This window comes from Gobio gobio, assembly GCF_949357685.1.
Source record: "Gobio gobio genome assembly, chromosome: 5".
Taxonomy (NCBI): domain Eukaryota; kingdom Metazoa; phylum Chordata; class Actinopteri; order Cypriniformes; family Gobionidae; genus Gobio; species Gobio gobio.
Genome location: NC_137101.1, coordinates 3,781,204 through 3,800,875, shown reverse-complemented (window position 1 = coordinate 3,800,875; position 19,672 = coordinate 3,781,204). Strand labels below are relative to the sequence as shown.

The window sequence follows — 19,672 nt, the reverse complement described above, 5'->3', positions numbered from 1 at the left end:
ATTTGTCGTTTTTAACAGTAGCAGCGAAATGTCTTCGATGAAAGGGAGGGAATTTAATTTGCGCCAGTAATTGACATTTAATTTAGACTCTTGTTCGTCTCATTAAGCTTCCCGTCATCCATGCTGTCATCAATCACTCAATAAGCGTCAGTTTGTTTCCTCTCATCCAGCTCAACAGAGACACAGAAAAGCCTGTGCGCATGCCATAATAAACATAAAACAGGACATTGTTCTATGATTATTGTTTTATCTCTGTACTCAAGGCAATATTTGAGCTTCTGTACGGTGGCACTGCTAGTTTTGCCTGCTTAGGATTAATCGCTCATGTTTCCTCATTTGTAAGTCATTATGAATGAAAACATCTGCTGAATAAATAAATGTACACGGTTGTTCAGAAATACTAGCTCACTACTTACTAAGTCCTGCGGAGTTTGAAGTGTGCACTGCCTATTATTTATATTTATGTTATTTAGTGCTGTCAGATCGATTAATCACATCCAACACAAGTTTGTACATGTTCAGTATTTATATATATATATAACGGCAAACGAAACTATATATATATATATGTATGTTTACATTATCATATTTATTTAAAATATTCAAACAGAGTATCTTGCATTTTAATATGGTTTTGGTGTGTGAAAAGGTAAAATTATTCACATCTATGCAAAAATATGCAAAACTAAATATGCAAAAATATGCAAAAAAAATGTGCACATCATATATGGCAAACACAGAAGCTTGTGCATGCATCACACGCTAGAACGAACCCCATTGGTTCTCGTACCTCACGCACATGTTTTTAGCTTCTGTGTTTACCATATGTGATGTGTTTAATTATAAATAAAAGTCTACATTAAATTTCCATCAAATAAAGCGATTATATCTCTTCAAGACTTTGGATTATTTTAGGATGCCTTTATGACCTTTTTGGATCTTTAAAGTTTTGGTTAAATTGACTTTCAATGGAGGAACAGACACTTATCAGGTTCCGTTATAAATAGATAAAGGTATAGTTCACTCAAAAAGGAAAATGCTGTTCATTTACTCACCTTCATGCCATCCAAGATGTAGGTTGATTTTTAGCTGAAACCGGGGTCCTTGTGATTCGTATAATGCAAGTCAATGGCTACCGTCATTTTGTGTCAAAGAACAGATACAGGCAAAACGAAAATTAATTCCCATGACTCCTGATGACACATTGAGGTCTTATGAAGCGAAACGATCGGTCTGAACAAGAAACAGAACATTATTTACGACATTATTACCTGTAATCCACAGGCTTGGCAAACGGTTCTGTCGGGAATGTGAGACCATGGAGCACAAAACTACTCTTGCGTCTCACGGGTATATTTGTGGCGATAGCCAACAATACATTGTATGGGTAAAAATGATACATTTTTCTTTTATTCCGAAAACCATTAGTTGCCAGCCATCGCCAGGGTTTTTGATCATTTTCACAAAAATGTAATGGCCCATAGAATATTTTGTTGTATGAAAATCTTAGCATGCAATATATCAAAATAAAAAAAATAAAATGCATTCATGCATTCTTTTTTTATCAACACTTAAATATGGGTGTTAAGTTTCATAAAAAAAGCAACATTTTGAACAAAAAGCGGAGAAAATCACGTTTTTGTCAATGACTACATCCAGATCAGATTCAGAGCGATGATCAAACACAGATGGAGTAGATCGAGTCCATCCTCACCCCAAAGTTACACAGTCCTATAGCTCGTCCTGGGATGACATTTCATTTAGTAACATTTGGCAGTTTTCATTTATATGATGTTTAATGTCTGATGATCACATTATTTTACATATGCATCTGCTTACATGTGATTGTTTTTTGGCGTCTTCTTCGCCTGTGTTTTGATCAGGAGATTCTGTACTCATTCAGAAGATGCGTAATAGCGACCCCCTAGCGTATAACAGTGAAAACACGAAAACACAGAAAATGCTGTGTTTGGCGGGGAAGGAGTTAAGTAAAGATCATGTTCCATGAAGATATTTTGTAAATGTCCTACCGTGAATACAAAATGTATTATTAGTAGTAAAATGTATTGCTAAGGACTTCATTTGGACAACTTTAAAGGCGATTTTCTCAATATTTAGATTCCCTCAGAATCTAGATTTTAAAAAGTTGTATCTCGGCCAATACTGTCCTATCCTAACAAACCATACCTCAATGCAAAGCTTATTTATTCAGCTTTCAGATGATGTATAAATCTCAATTTCCAAAAATTGACCCTTATGACTGGTTTTGTGGTCCAGTGTCACATATGGAGAAAGCAGAACAAGCACATTTTTTATTGTATTGCACAACTAATATTGTAGTGCTTTTTTGTGACATGTTTTCATTTCTTAAGCTGTGAAAAACAGTGCAAGTGTATAATTCATTGGTGGACCTTAAGTGCGTTAATGTGCACAAACATTCCTGGTGTAAGCAAGGAAAGTTCTGCAGTAGCTCTCATGTTTTAACCTGTAGATAACACCTTTTTTCACATATAAAAATTACAATACTTCCACTGGATCTATGCCAGTGTGTGTGTTTGAGGCTACAAGTATAAGTTTAGCATAGATGTATTTCACTCGCTGAACACTCTGACTGTCGTTGTGATAGTGCAACCACAAATAAACGTGATGTTCACCTTGTTTTGACACTGGGAGTCGTTTTCTCTGGCCTGTAGTTCTCTGTCGTATTTATCACACGGTGCTGGTCAGGTAATCCGTTTGGTTTTTGGAAGACCAAATGCATCATTTTCCCATTGCTCTGAAAGCGCTATAAAAGTGGATTGGATTTCATTTACAGGAGTCTATTAATTCCTCACTGACAGCAGAAGCGATGGAGGACTCCAGGTCTTTGCTAATTCACCTTCACATTTTATTCATCCTTCATTGTGTCAAAAACTGTGGATGGAGAAGGTAGATCTACCCGGAGGCATCCGGTGCTTTTGTCAAAATACACCAACTTGGAAAGCGCTCTGGTGATTATGAGAGAAATAATCATAGACGCCTGAGCCAAATTCAATTTACGCACAACAACAGCTGGAATATTTGTTCCGAGCGGCAGGCGTGATATTACTTTTGCCGTCTCGAGAGATATGGAAGAGATTATTTGTTTGGAAAGATCACATTCTTGCTGTTGCCTTTAACGGGTAAAATGTGTGCATCAGATGGCCGGCACAAGCGCCTCCTCGAGGACTTGAGTAGCTAATTACTCTAACGAGTGCATACATTTGAGAAACATTAAATAGCAATTTATTATGAAGAGAATTACTGCATCTGCAAGAGTAGAATCTCCAAATTAAACATCTTGTGCTCAGAATAAGTAAGTTAAGCAAAATAAGCTAAGCAATTTTCATCCATGTACTTTAGATTCATAAGTACATGAATGGTCAGAATTAGCCTTTGAATAGAGAGTGCTCTCTGTGGGCGTGGCCACATTAGCAGATAATGATGCAGTTCGTGAACGACAGACATCTCTCTCTTTTCAAACAGTTTACTTAAACAGAGAATATTTGTTTTCGTGCCTTATTTAAAAACTAACATTTCAACGTTGTTTTTAGATACATGTCTCGTGTTTGTGTGACAAGTATTCGCTAAGTTACAGTTCATTTTCCGACAAGTATCATAATGGACGTCATTGAGAGAAAGGCAGAAAATCGCGCATTTATTTTGCAAAAAGCACAACATTTAGTTTTTATTGTAAAAAGTAGACACTTAACAGATTACAATGATGTATAACACTTGCCTGTATGACCAAACACGATGGAGTATTTTGAGTCGCAATGATAAGAAAAAAAGCGAGGTGGTATCGCCGTCGCGACCACGGACCTCTAGGGTTTAAAGGTGCAGTGTGTAAGTTTTAGCGGCATCTAGTGGTGAGGTTGTGAATTTCATCACCCACTGCTCACCCCTCCCTTTCGGAGCACATAGAGAGGCTACGGGGGCCGACAAAGGACAAAAATGTCATCGTCTGAGAGAGCTAGTTTGTCCGTTTAGGGCTACCGTAGAAACATGATGACCCAAAATGGCGGCTTCACTGTAAGGGGTCCCGCGATGTGTGTAGATAGGAACGGCTCATTCTAAGGTAATAAAAACATAACGGTACATTTTTTAAGGTCTTAATACACCACTGAAAACATAGTCATGTATATTATATTGCATTTCTGTCAATAGATCCTCATAAATACTACAAACTGCACCTTTAAGACTATTAAAGTACTATCAAATTACTTTAATGTAATTTAAAGGAGTACTATGTAAAAAAAAATTCAGTAAAATATCCAAAAACCACTAGGCCAGTGTTATATATTTTATTCAGTTGAGTACTTACAATATCCCAAATGTTTCCAACTATTTGTAAATCGTGAGAAATTGCTATTTTAACCAATGAACCGGGACGTGTGAGGGCGTTATTAAAGGGTTAGTTCACCCAAAAATGAAAATTCTGTCATTAATTACTTACCCTCATGTCGTTCGACACCCGTCAGACCTCCGTTCATCTTCGGAACACAAATGAAGATATTTTAATTGAAATCTGATGCCTCTGAAAGTCCTCCATTGGCACAATGGTACTCTACACTCTCAATGAAGCTTCGAAGCGTTATGAATCAGTGAGTCGATTCAGCGGTTTGAATCGCCAAATTTCAGCAGTTTGGCGGTTTGACACGCGATCCGAATCATCATTCGGCTCAGTGATTCATAACGCTTCGAAGCTTCATGATGCTTTGTTTTGAAATCGTCATCACTATGTAAGTCGTTATTTAGGGTTTTTTTGCGCACAAAAACTATTGTCGCCAATTCATAAAGTTATTTTAGAACCACTGTAGTGAGATGGACTTTGTAACAACGTCTTTAGTACCTTTTAAGGGTCTTGAGAGTGTAGAGTACCATTGTGCCAATGGAGGCCTTTCAGAGGCATCAGATTTCAACTAAAATATCTTAATTTCTGTTCCGAAGATGAACGGAGGTCTGACGGGTGTCGAACGACATGAGGGTAAGTAATTAATGACAGAATTTTCATTTTTGGGTGAACTAACCCTTTAAAAATCGCTCCAGGGTTCCTCAGCTCCACAACACTCGGTCCTGCTCTGCTTCACACTACAGTAGGATTTCCGCCCGAATCCTATCCCGATTCTTTCCCACCGGCTGTGAGGTGAAGACCACATGTCCCAAGATTCTGCGCTCAAAAAATGTCTAACTAAAACATTTTAGAAGCCATGTATAGATAATGTTTTTGTACTAACCTTTTGAGAACATTATTAAAGACCAGATAACTTTGAACAAACGCTTTATTAACGTTACTTACTCATAACTTTGAGAGAACCTTGTGGGTCAGCTCTCAAAGGGCCGAAGCTGTGTTTGTTGAAGATGTGTGTTTTGTGTGTTTGCACAGGCCTGGAGAAGGTCGGCCGTGACTCCAGTTACGAGCAGGAAGGGAAGGTGCAGTTCGTGATGGATGCGGTTTATGCGATGGCACACGCGCTGCATCGCATGCACAGGGATTACTGCTTCGGCTTTCCCGGCCTTTGCCCCCGCATGAGCAATATCAATGGAAAGGAGCTCCTGGGATACATCCGGAGCGTTAATTTCAATGGTGAGTGCTCAGATCCTACAGATATGTTTGCAAGTCTCCAATTTCAGGGCCAAGTCTAAATCAAGTCTCAAGAGTGTTGTTCACGAATGATGGAAGTCGTGTTATTTGCAATGCACAGACTTGAGTCTGGTTACAGTACACTTTATTACTACTTTCAATACAAATATTATTAGCTGTAAACATTTTGGGGTCAGTAGAATATATATATATATACTTTTTTTTTTTTCCTCTCTCCTAAAATACATAATTAAAAAAAAAAAAACATCTGCACGGATGCATTAAATTAATCAAAAGAGCCATTAAAAACATGTATAATATTGCAAAAGATCTCTATTTTAAATAAATGCTGTTCTTTTTTAACTTTCGGTTCATCAAAGAATGATAATAATAATTTTTAAAATTCAGCACAAAATCTTGTGACACTGAAGACTGGAGTAATGATGCTGAAAATTCAGCTTTGAATCGCAGGAATAAATTACATTTTACAATATATTCACATGGAAAATAGCTATTTCATATTGTAATAATATTTCATAATAATATATTTTTTCCTGTATTTTTTATCAAATAAATGCAGCCTCTGTGAGCAGAAGAGACTTTTGAACAACAGTGTACGTTCAAACAGTTAAAAATGTCATATCATATAAATACATATATATATGCATATCAAATGAAAGAATTGTTTGGGGACTCAAATTTAAGCTATTATTTGAATTTTTATTATAAGACATATAATTTATAATTTGATTGATTATAAGACATTTTAAAAAATGACATTTGAATGAAATATCATGGAATTTTGTATTCAAAGAAAATAATTACAAAAACATTTTTCAACTATTCCTTTGAGCCTTATATAATGAGTGTTGCAACCATATTAATGAAAGTTATTATAAAGTGATATGCCATATTTTACCGTGCAATGCCGTTGGCATGTCTATTACCAATGCAGCTTCTTATGTTAGAGCGCTTGTATATGTACATATTCAACAAATTTTTCATATTTCTTACTTCTAGCATCACTCATTAATTCCTACGATCACAGATCGCCCTTCTCACTCGCACAATCTTCCCTCTTGTTGTGTTTGTCAATTCTTTGTCTTCTGGCACCCCTCAGTGACCCCTAAAATCATCACACATGCGTCAAAGCAGAGGCCGGAAAATGTGAGTTAAGCGCATGCAGGGATGCTCATATTTCTTCATAATAATGTGCAAGTACAGTGCGTGTCTTAATAAGAGCCTTGCGTGATTGACTGCTTTTGTTTCCCTCGTGCTCTTGAATCATGTTGAAACAAAAGAATTTAAACATTCTCTTTGAAAGCATATCAAACGATTCATTTAAATATTAGTTTTGCTCCGTGCGTCTTTGCTACTCTTTCATTTTTCTATCCCCCAACTCCGTCGTTCTGTTATCATCTGCTTATGTTTGCCTTCAAGTTGTGTCATTTGCATAACTGCAGTTGAGCGATTAAGGCGGCGCGGGGACGGGCGGGGCTGCGTGGGACCACTAAAACCTCATTAATTCACTTACTAGCGGCCAATGCAACCTGGGTTATTTGTTCCACCACCTTGCGTTCCTCCTCTGACTGTATTTGAAGTGAAAGACAGATCCACTGTATGTTTTTCGATTAGAGAGCGAGAAACCTGGAAGATGTTATTCTGCTGTGTAAGTCTGATGTGTATCGATTGCACGGTTTGATGAAGTAACGGTTTAGAGTTAAAATAGTAGTGATGTGCTGCCTGTAATTTCAGGCGAACTGTTTGTTTTCTCTTCCTGTTTCTTGAGCAGCAAATCATCCTATTAGAATGATTTCTGAAGGGTCATGTGAGACTGAAGACTGGAGTAATGATGCTGACATTTCAGGTTTACATTTAAAAATTTATTAAAATATGTTATTTTAACCCTCTGGGGTTCTTCATTTATGGGTCACACTCAGGACCTTCGGAGGGTGGGATTAAGATAAAAAAGATTTGAGTTAAATCAATGAAATATATTTTTGTTCAATAATATTTTTTCTTTTCTTTTTTGGTGTTTTGAGATAATTTTATGATTTATAATTAATATTTATGCAATAATTATGACCCATTTTTTCCTATTGAATATAATAAAAAAATTATATATATATATATATTTTTTTTTAAATTTGGATTAAAGCTGTATTTCATTTTAGAGTCAAGCCTAGGCCTCATGAAAGCAATTTTTTTAATGAGATCGGTGCCATCCGGTGGACACATTGAGCATTTTTATCATGCAATAGCACATTTTTACCACTAAAGTGGATCTTGCGTTTTATAAATAAAAAAAATAAAAAAATCGTAGCTTCATCGGAATGGTCCGAAACTTGGTGACTGTATTGGTACTTGGTATATGAACACCCAGTCTAAGTCTAAGTGGTCTTAAAAAAAATAGTCACACTCAGGACCTTCGGGTCAAAAATGACCCCCATAGGAAATGAATGGGAAATTGGCAAAAATATGAAAATACAGAGTTTTTTTGCGCATACAATCTACAAATCAGCCAGAATTCTGAAAAAAAGGACTCAACAGTGAGGGGGTGAATCTCTGTTTTGCACTCTTGATGTTTTAGAGATTTCGGACCAATCCGATGAAGCTACGATTTTTAACATTTTTTAATAAAACGCTTCGGGTAATTTTTGACCTGAAGTACCCCAGAGGGTTAAAGAGGCCATATTATGCACTTTGATGTTGTTTTTGCGCTCTAATAGAACAGGTTTTCATGCTTGAATGTTTATTATTTTCCTCATATTCTCCATTGTTGCGGCTCATCTCTTCCCAGTCTGTCAGTAACGCTCTGTTTAGTTCTTGTCTCAATGAAGCCCCTCCTTCTGAAAAGCACAATGCGCTCTGATTGGTCAGTTGGAGCAGTGTGTTGAGATTGGTCAACGTGTTTCGGAAATGTCCCGCCTCTTACGATAACCGCCAGTTTTAGCTTCTCAGGTGTAAACACTAACCGTGGCATCAGTTTCAAGCCCAAATCGGATAATGAAAATGTGAAAGAACAAGCGGATTGACTAGAACTGTGGGAACGCTGACAAAAGGGGGTTTAGAGTCGTGGTGGAGACAAAAACATTGTTTTTTGGATATGGAGACAACACACTACTAACTAACTAACCTTGTTAAATGTGCTGCTGCCTGTCTTGACCAGGACGCTCTTGGAAAAGAGATTTTTAATCTCAATGAGTTTTATTCTGGTTAAATAAAGGTAATATAATATATATAATAGCCAGGCCCCGCTCCTTTATTTTGTGTATGCCTTTGGCAGGAATTATTTAAATGAGGAATATTGTGATCAGTGTTAGGGAAAGTACTCCCTTTTACTCTGGGTAAAAAATACAGATTTCTCGATTTTAATCGATTCTCATTTTTACGCAAAATAATATAATATCGATACTTATATAGTATCGATAATATCGATACTTGAAACCCAAGAATCGATGAGTCATTCTGTTTTCATTTGATGAATGAATGGAGCATTGTAGCGCACCTCCCATCCAATAAATCGCAATATTCGTTGTGCTTTATTACTATTGATATGGAACAAACTCTCAGATATCCAATTACAATTTTACATTTTATTACGAAATTCTAAAAAGTTTTGGCGCTGTGGCATGAGATCACTCTGGCTCAGCTCAAGAGAAGCGGCACATGAACGGATCTTCTCTTCCGCTTTAATACCAGTCACAGCTCGAAATAAACATGAATGAGCATCTGCGAGTGTTAAAAGATACAGGACAACTTACCGAAATCTGTATCATCTGTACTCAGTGTTTCACCCCCAGAAAGACGTCAGTAAAACGGCTTGTTAACAATGTCAAGTAACGTCACATTTACCTTAGAAAAACCATATCCAGTGTCCATAAACTCGTTAATCAGCTAGAAAAATTTCCTCTAGAGAGGAGCATTTTGCTAATTATATGCACCACATTACATAGGCTGTTCATTATCATTTTTAATGTTCTTCAATATTTAATGCATGTATGTATAAATCTGGCAAGTTTTTATGACAGCCACCATTTAAATGTTTATATTTCAAAAAACGAATTGGAGTAGAAATATGATTATGTAATTTTAAAGTTAATATTATAACTTTATTATTATAAAAAAAACATAATTGAGTGTAATTTAAGTGTTTGTATACAAATCAGTTCATTTTTACCTTCAATATTATAGTAGGCTACAACTGACTGCCATAGTTTACAGCATAAGTTCAGAGATTTGTTTTCCTTGAGAAAATTTGCCATGTATTGTACCTGATATCTATCCAAAATAATTCATATTGAATCGAATCGAAATCGAATCGAATCGCAAGCTTGTGAATCGAAATCGAATCGAATTGTGAAATTTGTGTCATTTCCCAGCCCTAATGGAAAGTAATGGATATTACCTTTGCGTTACTTTTTCTCACCTGGGCTGGGCTTGCTTGTTTGTTTCTTAATAACAACACAAAGAAGTTCTATTTTTGGCAAATGCAAATGTACACCAAAAGTGAAATAAATAACACTCTTACTTCAGCAAACACACACACAAATGTGGTTTATCTAGCAGCAAAGATGCCGGTTAATAAAGTGAGATTAAATACATAAAGTACATTAGTGTTATTTAACATATTTAATAATTGCACGTTTACGTTTCACTGTTTTTATTCATTTTGAGGAATACTGAATCTGTTTTTGTGTAAGTGAGATGAGTAAATGCATGCTCACATTTCGTCTAGAACTATAATAACCATCATGTTCAGACACAACGCCTCTGCATTTACTCACGATTCCTCTCAACACGAGGACAGGAGAGCCGTCAGTCAATACATGGGAAAACAAATTAACTTGCATTACTTATTTGAAAAGTACCTCAGATGTTTTGTTGTAAATTTAAAAAGTAATGCATTACTTTACTAGTTACTTGAAAAGTAATCTGATTACGTAACTCGTGTTATTTGTAATGCGTTACCCCCGACACTGATTGGGAAGTGTTTGTTACTGGAAGAAAACTCGCGAGTACAATGGAGGCGTTTCAGGGAGTTCAGAAACAGTGACACTGATATAGAGAAGAACTGCCGATGGAGGGACTTGAGAGATTTTTGCTCAAACAGCAACACTAAAGAAAGATAGACATAATTTCAGCCAAACTATGTTTTGTCTCCCAGCTTATATTTACTCAGCTTTACACAAAGACACTCATGACACACTGAGTTTTGGGTCATTGCCTTTGCTGGTGATTTGAGAGAAATGGACACCACTGAAGCTTCTTTATTTGTGTGTATGTGTGGTCTTTTGTTTGGCTGATTTCAGGTTTAGAAGCTCTTGTGTAAAGTCAATGGACTCAGCATGTTCCTCATTAATGTTAAAACCAGCGAGGATCACGGGTGGCGTTCAATTCTGCAAAAAGGCAGAAAGAGGGGACAGAGATCTTTATTAATCCAATTCATCAGCGTATTCCTTCACATTCTCACCATGAGGGAAAATCACCATGGTGTCTTAAAGGTGGTAAGAAAGACAAATCACAAATGAGATTTCCCTTAGACATCAATAGCTGTTTCCATCCACATATTTTTATTCAGATTTTGCATTAAAAAAAAAAGAACGCTGGATGGAAATAGCCTAGATGCGCATAAAAAAGTTATACATTCATTTTTTATCTGATAGGAAGACATGCACATAATATATTTATATTGTTCATCGTATAAGATGGAAACACATTTATTGAATAAATCCCTCAATGCACAACACAAAAAAACTCAATGTGATTGGATAATTGAACTAACCAGCGGACCAATCGCATCGCTCAGCATCTTAAATTTTGGTTTAGTGGTTCTGACATGCCTGAGCCAAAGTCAGTTATCAAAATGGTTGGGTCTCACATGTGTTCATAAACACCAGGCATCTGAACGCAAGAAGTGTTTATTATTCATCCGCAAGTCAAAAACTGTGCCACAGAGGCTTCCGCAATTGCAGCAAGTTTAATTTTCATTACAGATATTTTGTGCTCATTTTCCAGGAAGTGACATGGGATGGAAACAGTGCTTTATTCACAAATGTCTATGTGATGACTTAAATTCACAACTTGGCTATGGAGATCAATAGAGAGTAAACGGAGACTGAAATGAAGTACTTTTTAAAGAGATGGATCTTATAAAGTTGAAACTCTTGTGTTGTCTCCAGAGCAGCCTCGAAGCAATGCAGTTTTAGAAAAAGGAAATAAAAATCAAAACCGTTCTCTGCCCTAGAGCATTCTGGGAAATGGCTATAGCTGCCAAACGAGGCTGTTTAACGATCCTGCGGCTCTTTTTTGTGCTGGTGTAACCTTTCTCAGCAGCATGAGATGGGCCGCCTGCGTGATCCCACGGTCCGTTGCAGACACTTGGCTGTTATTGACACCCTCCTGGAGTGGATCAGATACTCCCGCAGATAAGAGTTCCTCAGGGTCCTGACTCCAGAGCCTCAAATAATATCATGATGCTGCCGTCGTAAAGCAGATGTGACCAAAACAGTAAGAGAAAGCACACAGGTAGCACTGGTTTATTTCACTTAGCCTTTGGGATTTGGTGCAGTTATAACGCAGTTAATGGGTTGCACTTGAAGAAATCAGAACTGGAGCAGAGTTTGCGGTCAGATCCAAGAGGTGAATGAATGCTGATATGCATCGCAGTAGATCAGTATTTGGCCTATTAAGAGGTTGCATTGCCTCTCATTGCGCGACACCTGCCATTTGTTATGATGACACTTTTATGGTCTATTGTTAATGGCACGTTCCCAAAGCCATGCCTCCCGATCTGAAGACTTTCTATGCGGCGCTGCATTCACCGCTGTGTAGCCTGTTCTTTTTTTATACGTTTTCTTTGATGGATCCTTACTGTGAGAAGCAGCGTTGTAAACTAACCTTGTTGAGTGTCTCCTGAGAGCATGTGACAGAAATGTGCCAGCTGTTCTCAGGGTGAGTTTATGATTGTAATCAAAAGACTAGATTTTTACATTTTCGTCACTCATGAGCAATTAGTGTTATTAGTGTTTGGCCATGCCATGCTCTTGAAAAGTATTAATACTCTAGTTTAATATTTAGTTTTCCAATCACTAAACCTAAGTATGCAATAATAATAATACATTAATTAAGCACCATTAGATTAATGGAAACATTCTGATGTCATAAAATGTCAAGTGTGAACTTTTTTGACATTTAACACCTGTAAATCCTGTACAATTGTTTTTTGGGTAAATCTCACAAAGGGTGCGGAAGGACACGTCCTCACGCCATTTTACATCCACAGGGGTGGGAGGTTGGGTGCCCTGGAGGCTGATGAGGGCATGGCTTAGTAGTGCAGGAAGACTCTGGGGGACCAGGCCACGCCGGCAGTTCAGGAGACCAGTGAGGTTCGGCCTCCGTGGCCTTGCCCCGGTAGCTCAGCTCAGCCACTATGGACAAGGACGTATAGCATGCCCCCAACATTTTCTTGAGTGGAGCTATGGGGTTGTGAACTGGAGTGGGCTCTTGGGACGGAGTGGACTCTGGTCAGGGGCTGGAGCCATCACTGGACTGTGGTCAGGGGCTGGAGCCATCACAGGACTGTGGTCAGGGGCTGGAGCCATCACAGGACTCTGGAGCCATCACTGGTCTCTGGTCAGGGGCTGGAGTCATCACTGGTCTCTGGTCCTGGGCTGGAGTCTTCACTGGTCTCTGGTCAGGGGCTGGAGTCATCACTGGTCTCTGGTCATGGGCTGGAGTCATCACTGGTCTCTGGTCAGGGGCTGGAGTCATCACTGGTCTCTGGTCAGGGGCTGGAGTCATCACTGGTCTCTGGTCAGGGTCTGGAGTCATCACTGGTCTCTGGTCAGGGGCTGGAGTCCTCACTGGTCTCTGGTCAGGGGCTGGAGTCATCACTGGTCTCTGGTCAGGGACTAGAGTCATCACTGAACTCTGGTCAGGGACTAGAGCCATCACGGGACTCTGGTCAGGGGCTGGAGTCATCACTGGACTCTGGTCAGGGTCTGGAGCCTTCACTGAACTCTGGTCAGGGACTAGAGCCATCACGGGACTCTGGTCAGGGGCTGGAGTCATCACTGAACTCTGGTCAGGGACTAGAGCCATCACGGGACTCTGGTCAGGGGCTGGAGCCATCACTGAACTCTGGTCAGGGACTAGAGCCATCACTGGACTCTGGTCAGGGTCTGGAGCCATCACTGAACTCTGGTCAGGGACTAGAGCCATCACTGGACTCTGGTCAGGGGCTGGAGCCATCACTGGACTCTGGTCAGAAGCTGGAGCCATCACTGGTCTCTGGTCAGGGACTAGAGCCATCACTGGACTCTGGTTAGGGGCTGGAGCCATCACTGGACTCTGGTCAGAAGCTGGAGCCATCACTGGTCTCTGGTCAGAAGCTGGAGCCATCACTGGTCTCTGGTCAGGGACTAGAGCCATCACTGGACTCTGGTCAGGGGCTGGAGCCATCACTGGACTCTGGTCAGAAGCTGGAGCCATCACTGGTCTCTGGTCAGAAGCTGGAGCCATCACTGGTCTCTGGTCAGGGACTTGAGCCATCACGGATGGAGCCAAATAAGGGTTCTCTGGTCAGAGGCTGGAGCCATCACTGAACTCTGGTCAGGGGCTGGAGTCATCACTGGTCTCTGGTCAGGGGTTGGAGTCATCACTGTTCTCTGGTCAGGGGCTGGAGCCATCACTGGTCAGGGGCTGGAGCCATCACTGGTCTCTGGTCAGGGGCTGGAGCCATCACTGGACTCTGGTCAGGGGCTGGAGTCATCACTGAACTCTGGTCAGGGACTAGAGCCATCACTGGACTCTGGTCAGGGGCTGGAGCCATCACTGGACTCTGGTCAGAAGCTGGAGCCATCACTGGTCTCTGGTCAGGGACTAGAGCCATCACTGGACTCTGGTCAGGGGCTGGAGCCATCACTGGTCTCTGGTCAGAAGCTGGAGCCATCACTGGTCTCTGGTCAGGGACTTGAGCCATCACGGATGGAGCCAAATAAGGGTTCTCTGGTCAGAGGCTGGAGCCATCACTGAACTCTGGTCAGGGGCTGGAGTCATCACTGGTCTCTGGTCAGGGGCTGGAGTCATCACTGTTCTCTGGTCAGGGGCTGGAGCCATCACTGGTCAGGGGCTGGAGCCATCACTGGTCTCTGGTCAGGGGCTGGAGCCATCACTGGACTCTGGTCAGGGGCTGGAGTCATCACTGGTCTCTGGTCAGGGGCTGGAGCCATCACTGGTCTCTGGTCAGGGGCTGGAGTCATCACTGGTCACTGGTCAGGGGCTGGAGTGATCACTGGTCTCTGGTCAGGGGCTGGAGTGATCACTGGTCTCTGGTCAGGGGCTGGAGTGATCACTGGTCTCTGGTCAGGGGCTGGAGTGATCACTGGTCTCTGGTCAGGGGCTGGAGTGATCACTGGTCTCTGGTCAGGGGCTGGAGTGATCACTGGTCTCTGGTCAGGGGCTGGAGTCATCACTGGTCACTGGTCAGATGTCACGGTGAGTGGCTGTAATGAAAGCTCATGACGAAAGAGAATCGAAACAATAAACAGGAAAACAACCACATACAACCTGATGTAAAACACATGTGACAACTTACGTAATCAAATCATTCGTAACCTAGACAACCGATAAGGAACAGGAGTATGCGAAACTGGATCAAACTAAACAGGCTAACAGAAACTGAACTAATTAACAAACTGAACACAATAAACATGAACAGAACAGAGAAACAGATGGAAAAACAAACTCAAAACGTGACACCAAGTCACCCAAAACAACAGCTAAAAAATTGTTTTGCAAAAGGAAAATCTATTTTTGTGATGTTTTACATTGCAGTGTTGGGTAAGTTAAAAGTAATTAATTACTAGCTACTAATTAAATCTACAAGTGTAATTAAAAATGTAAAATTGCATAAATGATTCTTGATCTGACCAAAGTTACATTAAAAACATACATTTTACCATTAAATGTTGATTTTAAATCCACTATTATTTATATAGAATTATTCTATTGTCTATGCCGTATTTAATGCAATTATATCTGATGCAACTGTAATTAAATGACAGAAAAAGTAAGAGTAATCCTCTGCTTTACTTTTTCAATGGAAAAGCAATTAAATTACAGTAATTAATTACTTAGTAATTCATACGCCCAACACTGCGTGAGGATTAAGCTGATTTATTCCCCCAAATTATCCCCATAATGCAGAAATATTAATTTACTGAGTTGATTTCAATGTGCTTAGTTCTCATGAAAATAATGTTACCATTAAAAAAATTTTTTTTTGGTATAAAATAGAGAAAAAAGAGCATTTATGAATATGTGCTGGAAAGACTGCACATGTTTTTGTTTTTATGATATCTGCACCTATAAAGGAGCTCACACTCACTCACATTCACTCACACACACTCTTGTGCTATTGAGTGGTAATGGTTGACGGATGTCCGATGTCTTGGCGTTTGGCCAATATCACAGGGAAAGCGAAAGGTTTCTCATTAATCCGTCGGAGTCTGCTGATACTGTGGAACAATTACATCTGAGTGCCGGTTGATGAGTTAACTCACCCGCACTGGAGCTCTCTCATTACTGCCCGCCACCGCACTACACCAGTGTACTTCAAACACCACACACACACACACACACTGCATTACCCGCTGGACTGTGTGTGATAATGAACACAGGGCTGGGCAATTATGACAGGAGAATGGGAAGAAACGGATGAGAGTGTGTGGAGGTCCAGAAAAGGCCTTTTAATAGTGTGAAGGGTTGTAGTGTGTGTGCATGTGTGTGTGTGTGCAACAGGCCAGCATGTGTTGAGTGTGAGATGGAATGCTAGTGCACTGCATACTAATGTGTTATGTAGTAGGTGATGCTTCAGTGAGGAAGATGTTACACTGTTGTCAAATCATTTCACAAAATTGCATTAATGAGAGGCAGCTGCAGTCTCCAAAATTCACTTTTGCCAAACCTGCTAATGGACTTTAAAAAACGAATAATAAAAAAATTGTTCATAAATATTTCTTGCATGCCATAAATTTAGTTTGTGTATTTATTTGTTTGCATATGTATTTATTTATTATAATAGTTTGATTACATAACAACAATAATTACTATTTTTATAAAATATTTGGTAAAAAATATTCAGTTTTACTGCCTGTAAAGCCCAATTTATACTTCTGCGTCGAGTGTACGCCGTAGCTACACTGTAAAAAACAATTGTGATTTTAACGGTAAAAGACTGTAAAAATGCTACGGTTAAAAACAGTTAACAGAAAGTTTCCGTACTATATACGATGAATAACTGTAATAGAGCTTACCTTACATTTCATGTAATTTTACAGTAAAATAGATACTTGCGAGAATTACATTTTACATTTATTATATGTTTATTTTTACTGTGATTATTACTTTGAATGTCCTATTAAAATGAACCCCTGGTTCGTAACCCATCCAACGCTAATGATTCCTCACATTTGTTGCCTGATAAATGATAATTTTGGATGATAATTTATATATATTGGCACTGTAATTGAATGAGTGACACTTTTGTTGTTAAGATCACTGTTGATCATCTCTCTTTTTGTGCAAATAAAAAAAGTAGTAAAGCAAAAACTTAAAGGTAAAGTTGCATTGCTTCTTTTTTTTATTATTATTTTTTTTTTACAATATATTCATTCACTTTTCAGGCATTTTCTGATTTTAAGATACAATCTGTGGAATTAATTTAAACATGGTTAAATGACTCTCAGATCACTGCAATATTTAACAGCGAGACTCTAATATCAGCAGCACGTTTACAATTGTATTATGGATTTTATACAACAGTTCAATAAACTAGTTTTTATTATTGACTTACATTTTAGACACAATTTTCTCTATTTTGCCAATGAAAATGGTTCGAGAGCCATTGGCGTCGAGCAACAGTTTAAATTTTAATCCGTGTTTTTGAATGAATTGGTCTATGAATGACTCCTCACTCGTAAGGACTTGCTTTGTCCCTGAATGAATCATCTGTTTTGAACGAATCACTTGACTAAATGATTCACTGAGTCACTCCGTCAATGATTTGCCGGTTTTACTATCATTTAATTCTAGCCTTTGCTAGTAGGATTATGTTATGCCATTGCAAACATGTCCATGGTTCATATGTGCAAGCTTTGGGAGAGAAAAGAGGTGGTGAAAGGAAGTTGATACGAAGGGAGACGTCCAACTTCGAGCATCACACTGCCTGCAGCTCAGCCTCAGCCACAATTATCCCGCTCCAGTGGCTCCCTGCATGTGCTTATTTTTAGATTAGTGTTTGGAGATGGACGGAGCGGGAAGAGAGATTCTGGAAGTGTGCATTCAGACGAGCTGGAGGAAAAAAGGGATGATAATTGTGTTGTGTAAAACAAATCCCCTTGTAAGTCGAAGCGGCGTGACGGTGAATCTTAAAATGGAGTGCGGTGGCAGGATCGCGCTGGCGTTTAACTCCGTAACGGAGCGATATCCTCTTCTCAAATGACTCTGTGCTACAGGAATGGCCTTAGGAGGTGTATTATATCATGCTCACTGAAAGACATTCTCAGAGGAGTATTGCTACTTAAGAAATAATGGTTACACTTTATTTTACAGTGTCATTGTTACAGTGTAATTATATATTTAAGTACGGAGTAATATTAATTAACTACATGTACTTACCATAGGGTTATGGTAGAATGCGGGTTTTGTTGAGGGTTGTAATTATGCATAATTTACTGTTATTACTTGCTAAATCATGCTAGTAAAATGCTAAATCATGCTAGCAAAATGTTAAAACATGGTATCAATGTGCGATTACATGCTATCAACAAATGTTAACATGGTAGCAATGCGCTTAATCGTGTTAGAAACATGCTATAAACATGTTAAATCATGTAAGCAACATGCTTAAACATGTTAGCTGTGTTAATTTGTGCTAGAAAATGCTAAAACATGGTATCAATGCGTTATTACATGCTTGCAACAAATGTTAAAACATGGTAGCAATGCGCTTATTCATGTTAGAAACATGCTATAAACATGTTAAATCATGTAAGCAACATGTTAAAACATGTTCGCAATGTGCTAATTCATGTTAGAAACACGCTAGCAACATGCTTAAACATGTTAGCAATGTGTTCATTTGTGCTAGAGAATGTTAAAACATGGTATTAATGTGCTAATTCATGCTAGAAGCATACTCGCAACATTCTAAATCAGGCTAGCAAAATACTTAAACATGGTATCAATGTGCTATTACATGCTGGCAACAAATGTTAAAACATGGTAAGAAATGTGCTTATTCATGTTCTAAATGTGCTAATTAATGCTAGCAACATGTTAAAACCATAGACCGTAAAAAAATATGGACGACGCGACTTCATTGACTTCCGCTGACCAAAGTTGAAGCTTTCATAGGCCCGCTCACGGCGCTGACATCTTGGGACCGAGTCTGCGCAGTAGCGATCTCGGGACCGGAGTTGCGCAGTAGAGAACAGGAAGTAGAGGCGCGATTATCAAAAGCCCGCCCACACTCTCGCAGATGCAGAACAATTAATTATGTTGGTGTGAAATAAACAGTTATGGAAGTGTAGAAATTTAAGCTAAAGCTCCAATCTCCTCCCAAAAATCCAGAAAAAAGTCAGTTAGTGCCTCAGTGACAAGTTCACTCAGAGAAGCCGTCAATCTCAGCTGTCAATCATGACGTCACACCCCTCCTTTTTATATCATCAAATAACTCACTAAAACTAAACTTATTTAAAAAACTAACACTTGAAATGAAATTATTGTAATAAAAAGTGCCTAAAATGACAGAAACCATCTTTAGGAAACAATTATTTGAAGTGTAATTAAATTGTTTAGTGTGTCTCGCGCCCATTCAAATACATGGAGAGGCGGGGTTTAGGAGCTATACTGGGACCGGCCACCGGGGGGCGATCGAGGCGCGAAAGCTTCAATTTCCGACTGGAGCACTACAGGCTTGGTTAAAACATGGTAGCAATGTGTTAATTCATGTTAGAGACATGCTAGCAAAATGCTTAAACATATTAACAGTGTTAATTTGTGCTA

At 39.2% G+C, this 19,672-nt stretch overlaps 1 protein-coding gene across 1 annotated transcript in view; it reads left to right on the top strand.

Annotated features, from left to right (window-relative positions):
• The window catches only part of grm8a (glutamate receptor, metabotropic 8a), a gene marked incomplete at its 5' end in the record, with an annotated part of 120,391 nt that overhangs the window by 42,156 nt on the left and 58,563 nt on the right, over positions 1–19,672 (top strand). Inside the window, one exon of the mRNA XM_079818366.1 lies at positions 5,405–5,605. Coding sequence (XP_079674492.1) covers positions 5,405–5,605 — 201 coding nt within the window. The remainder of the gene's footprint in view (positions 1–5,404; positions 5,606–19,672) is intronic.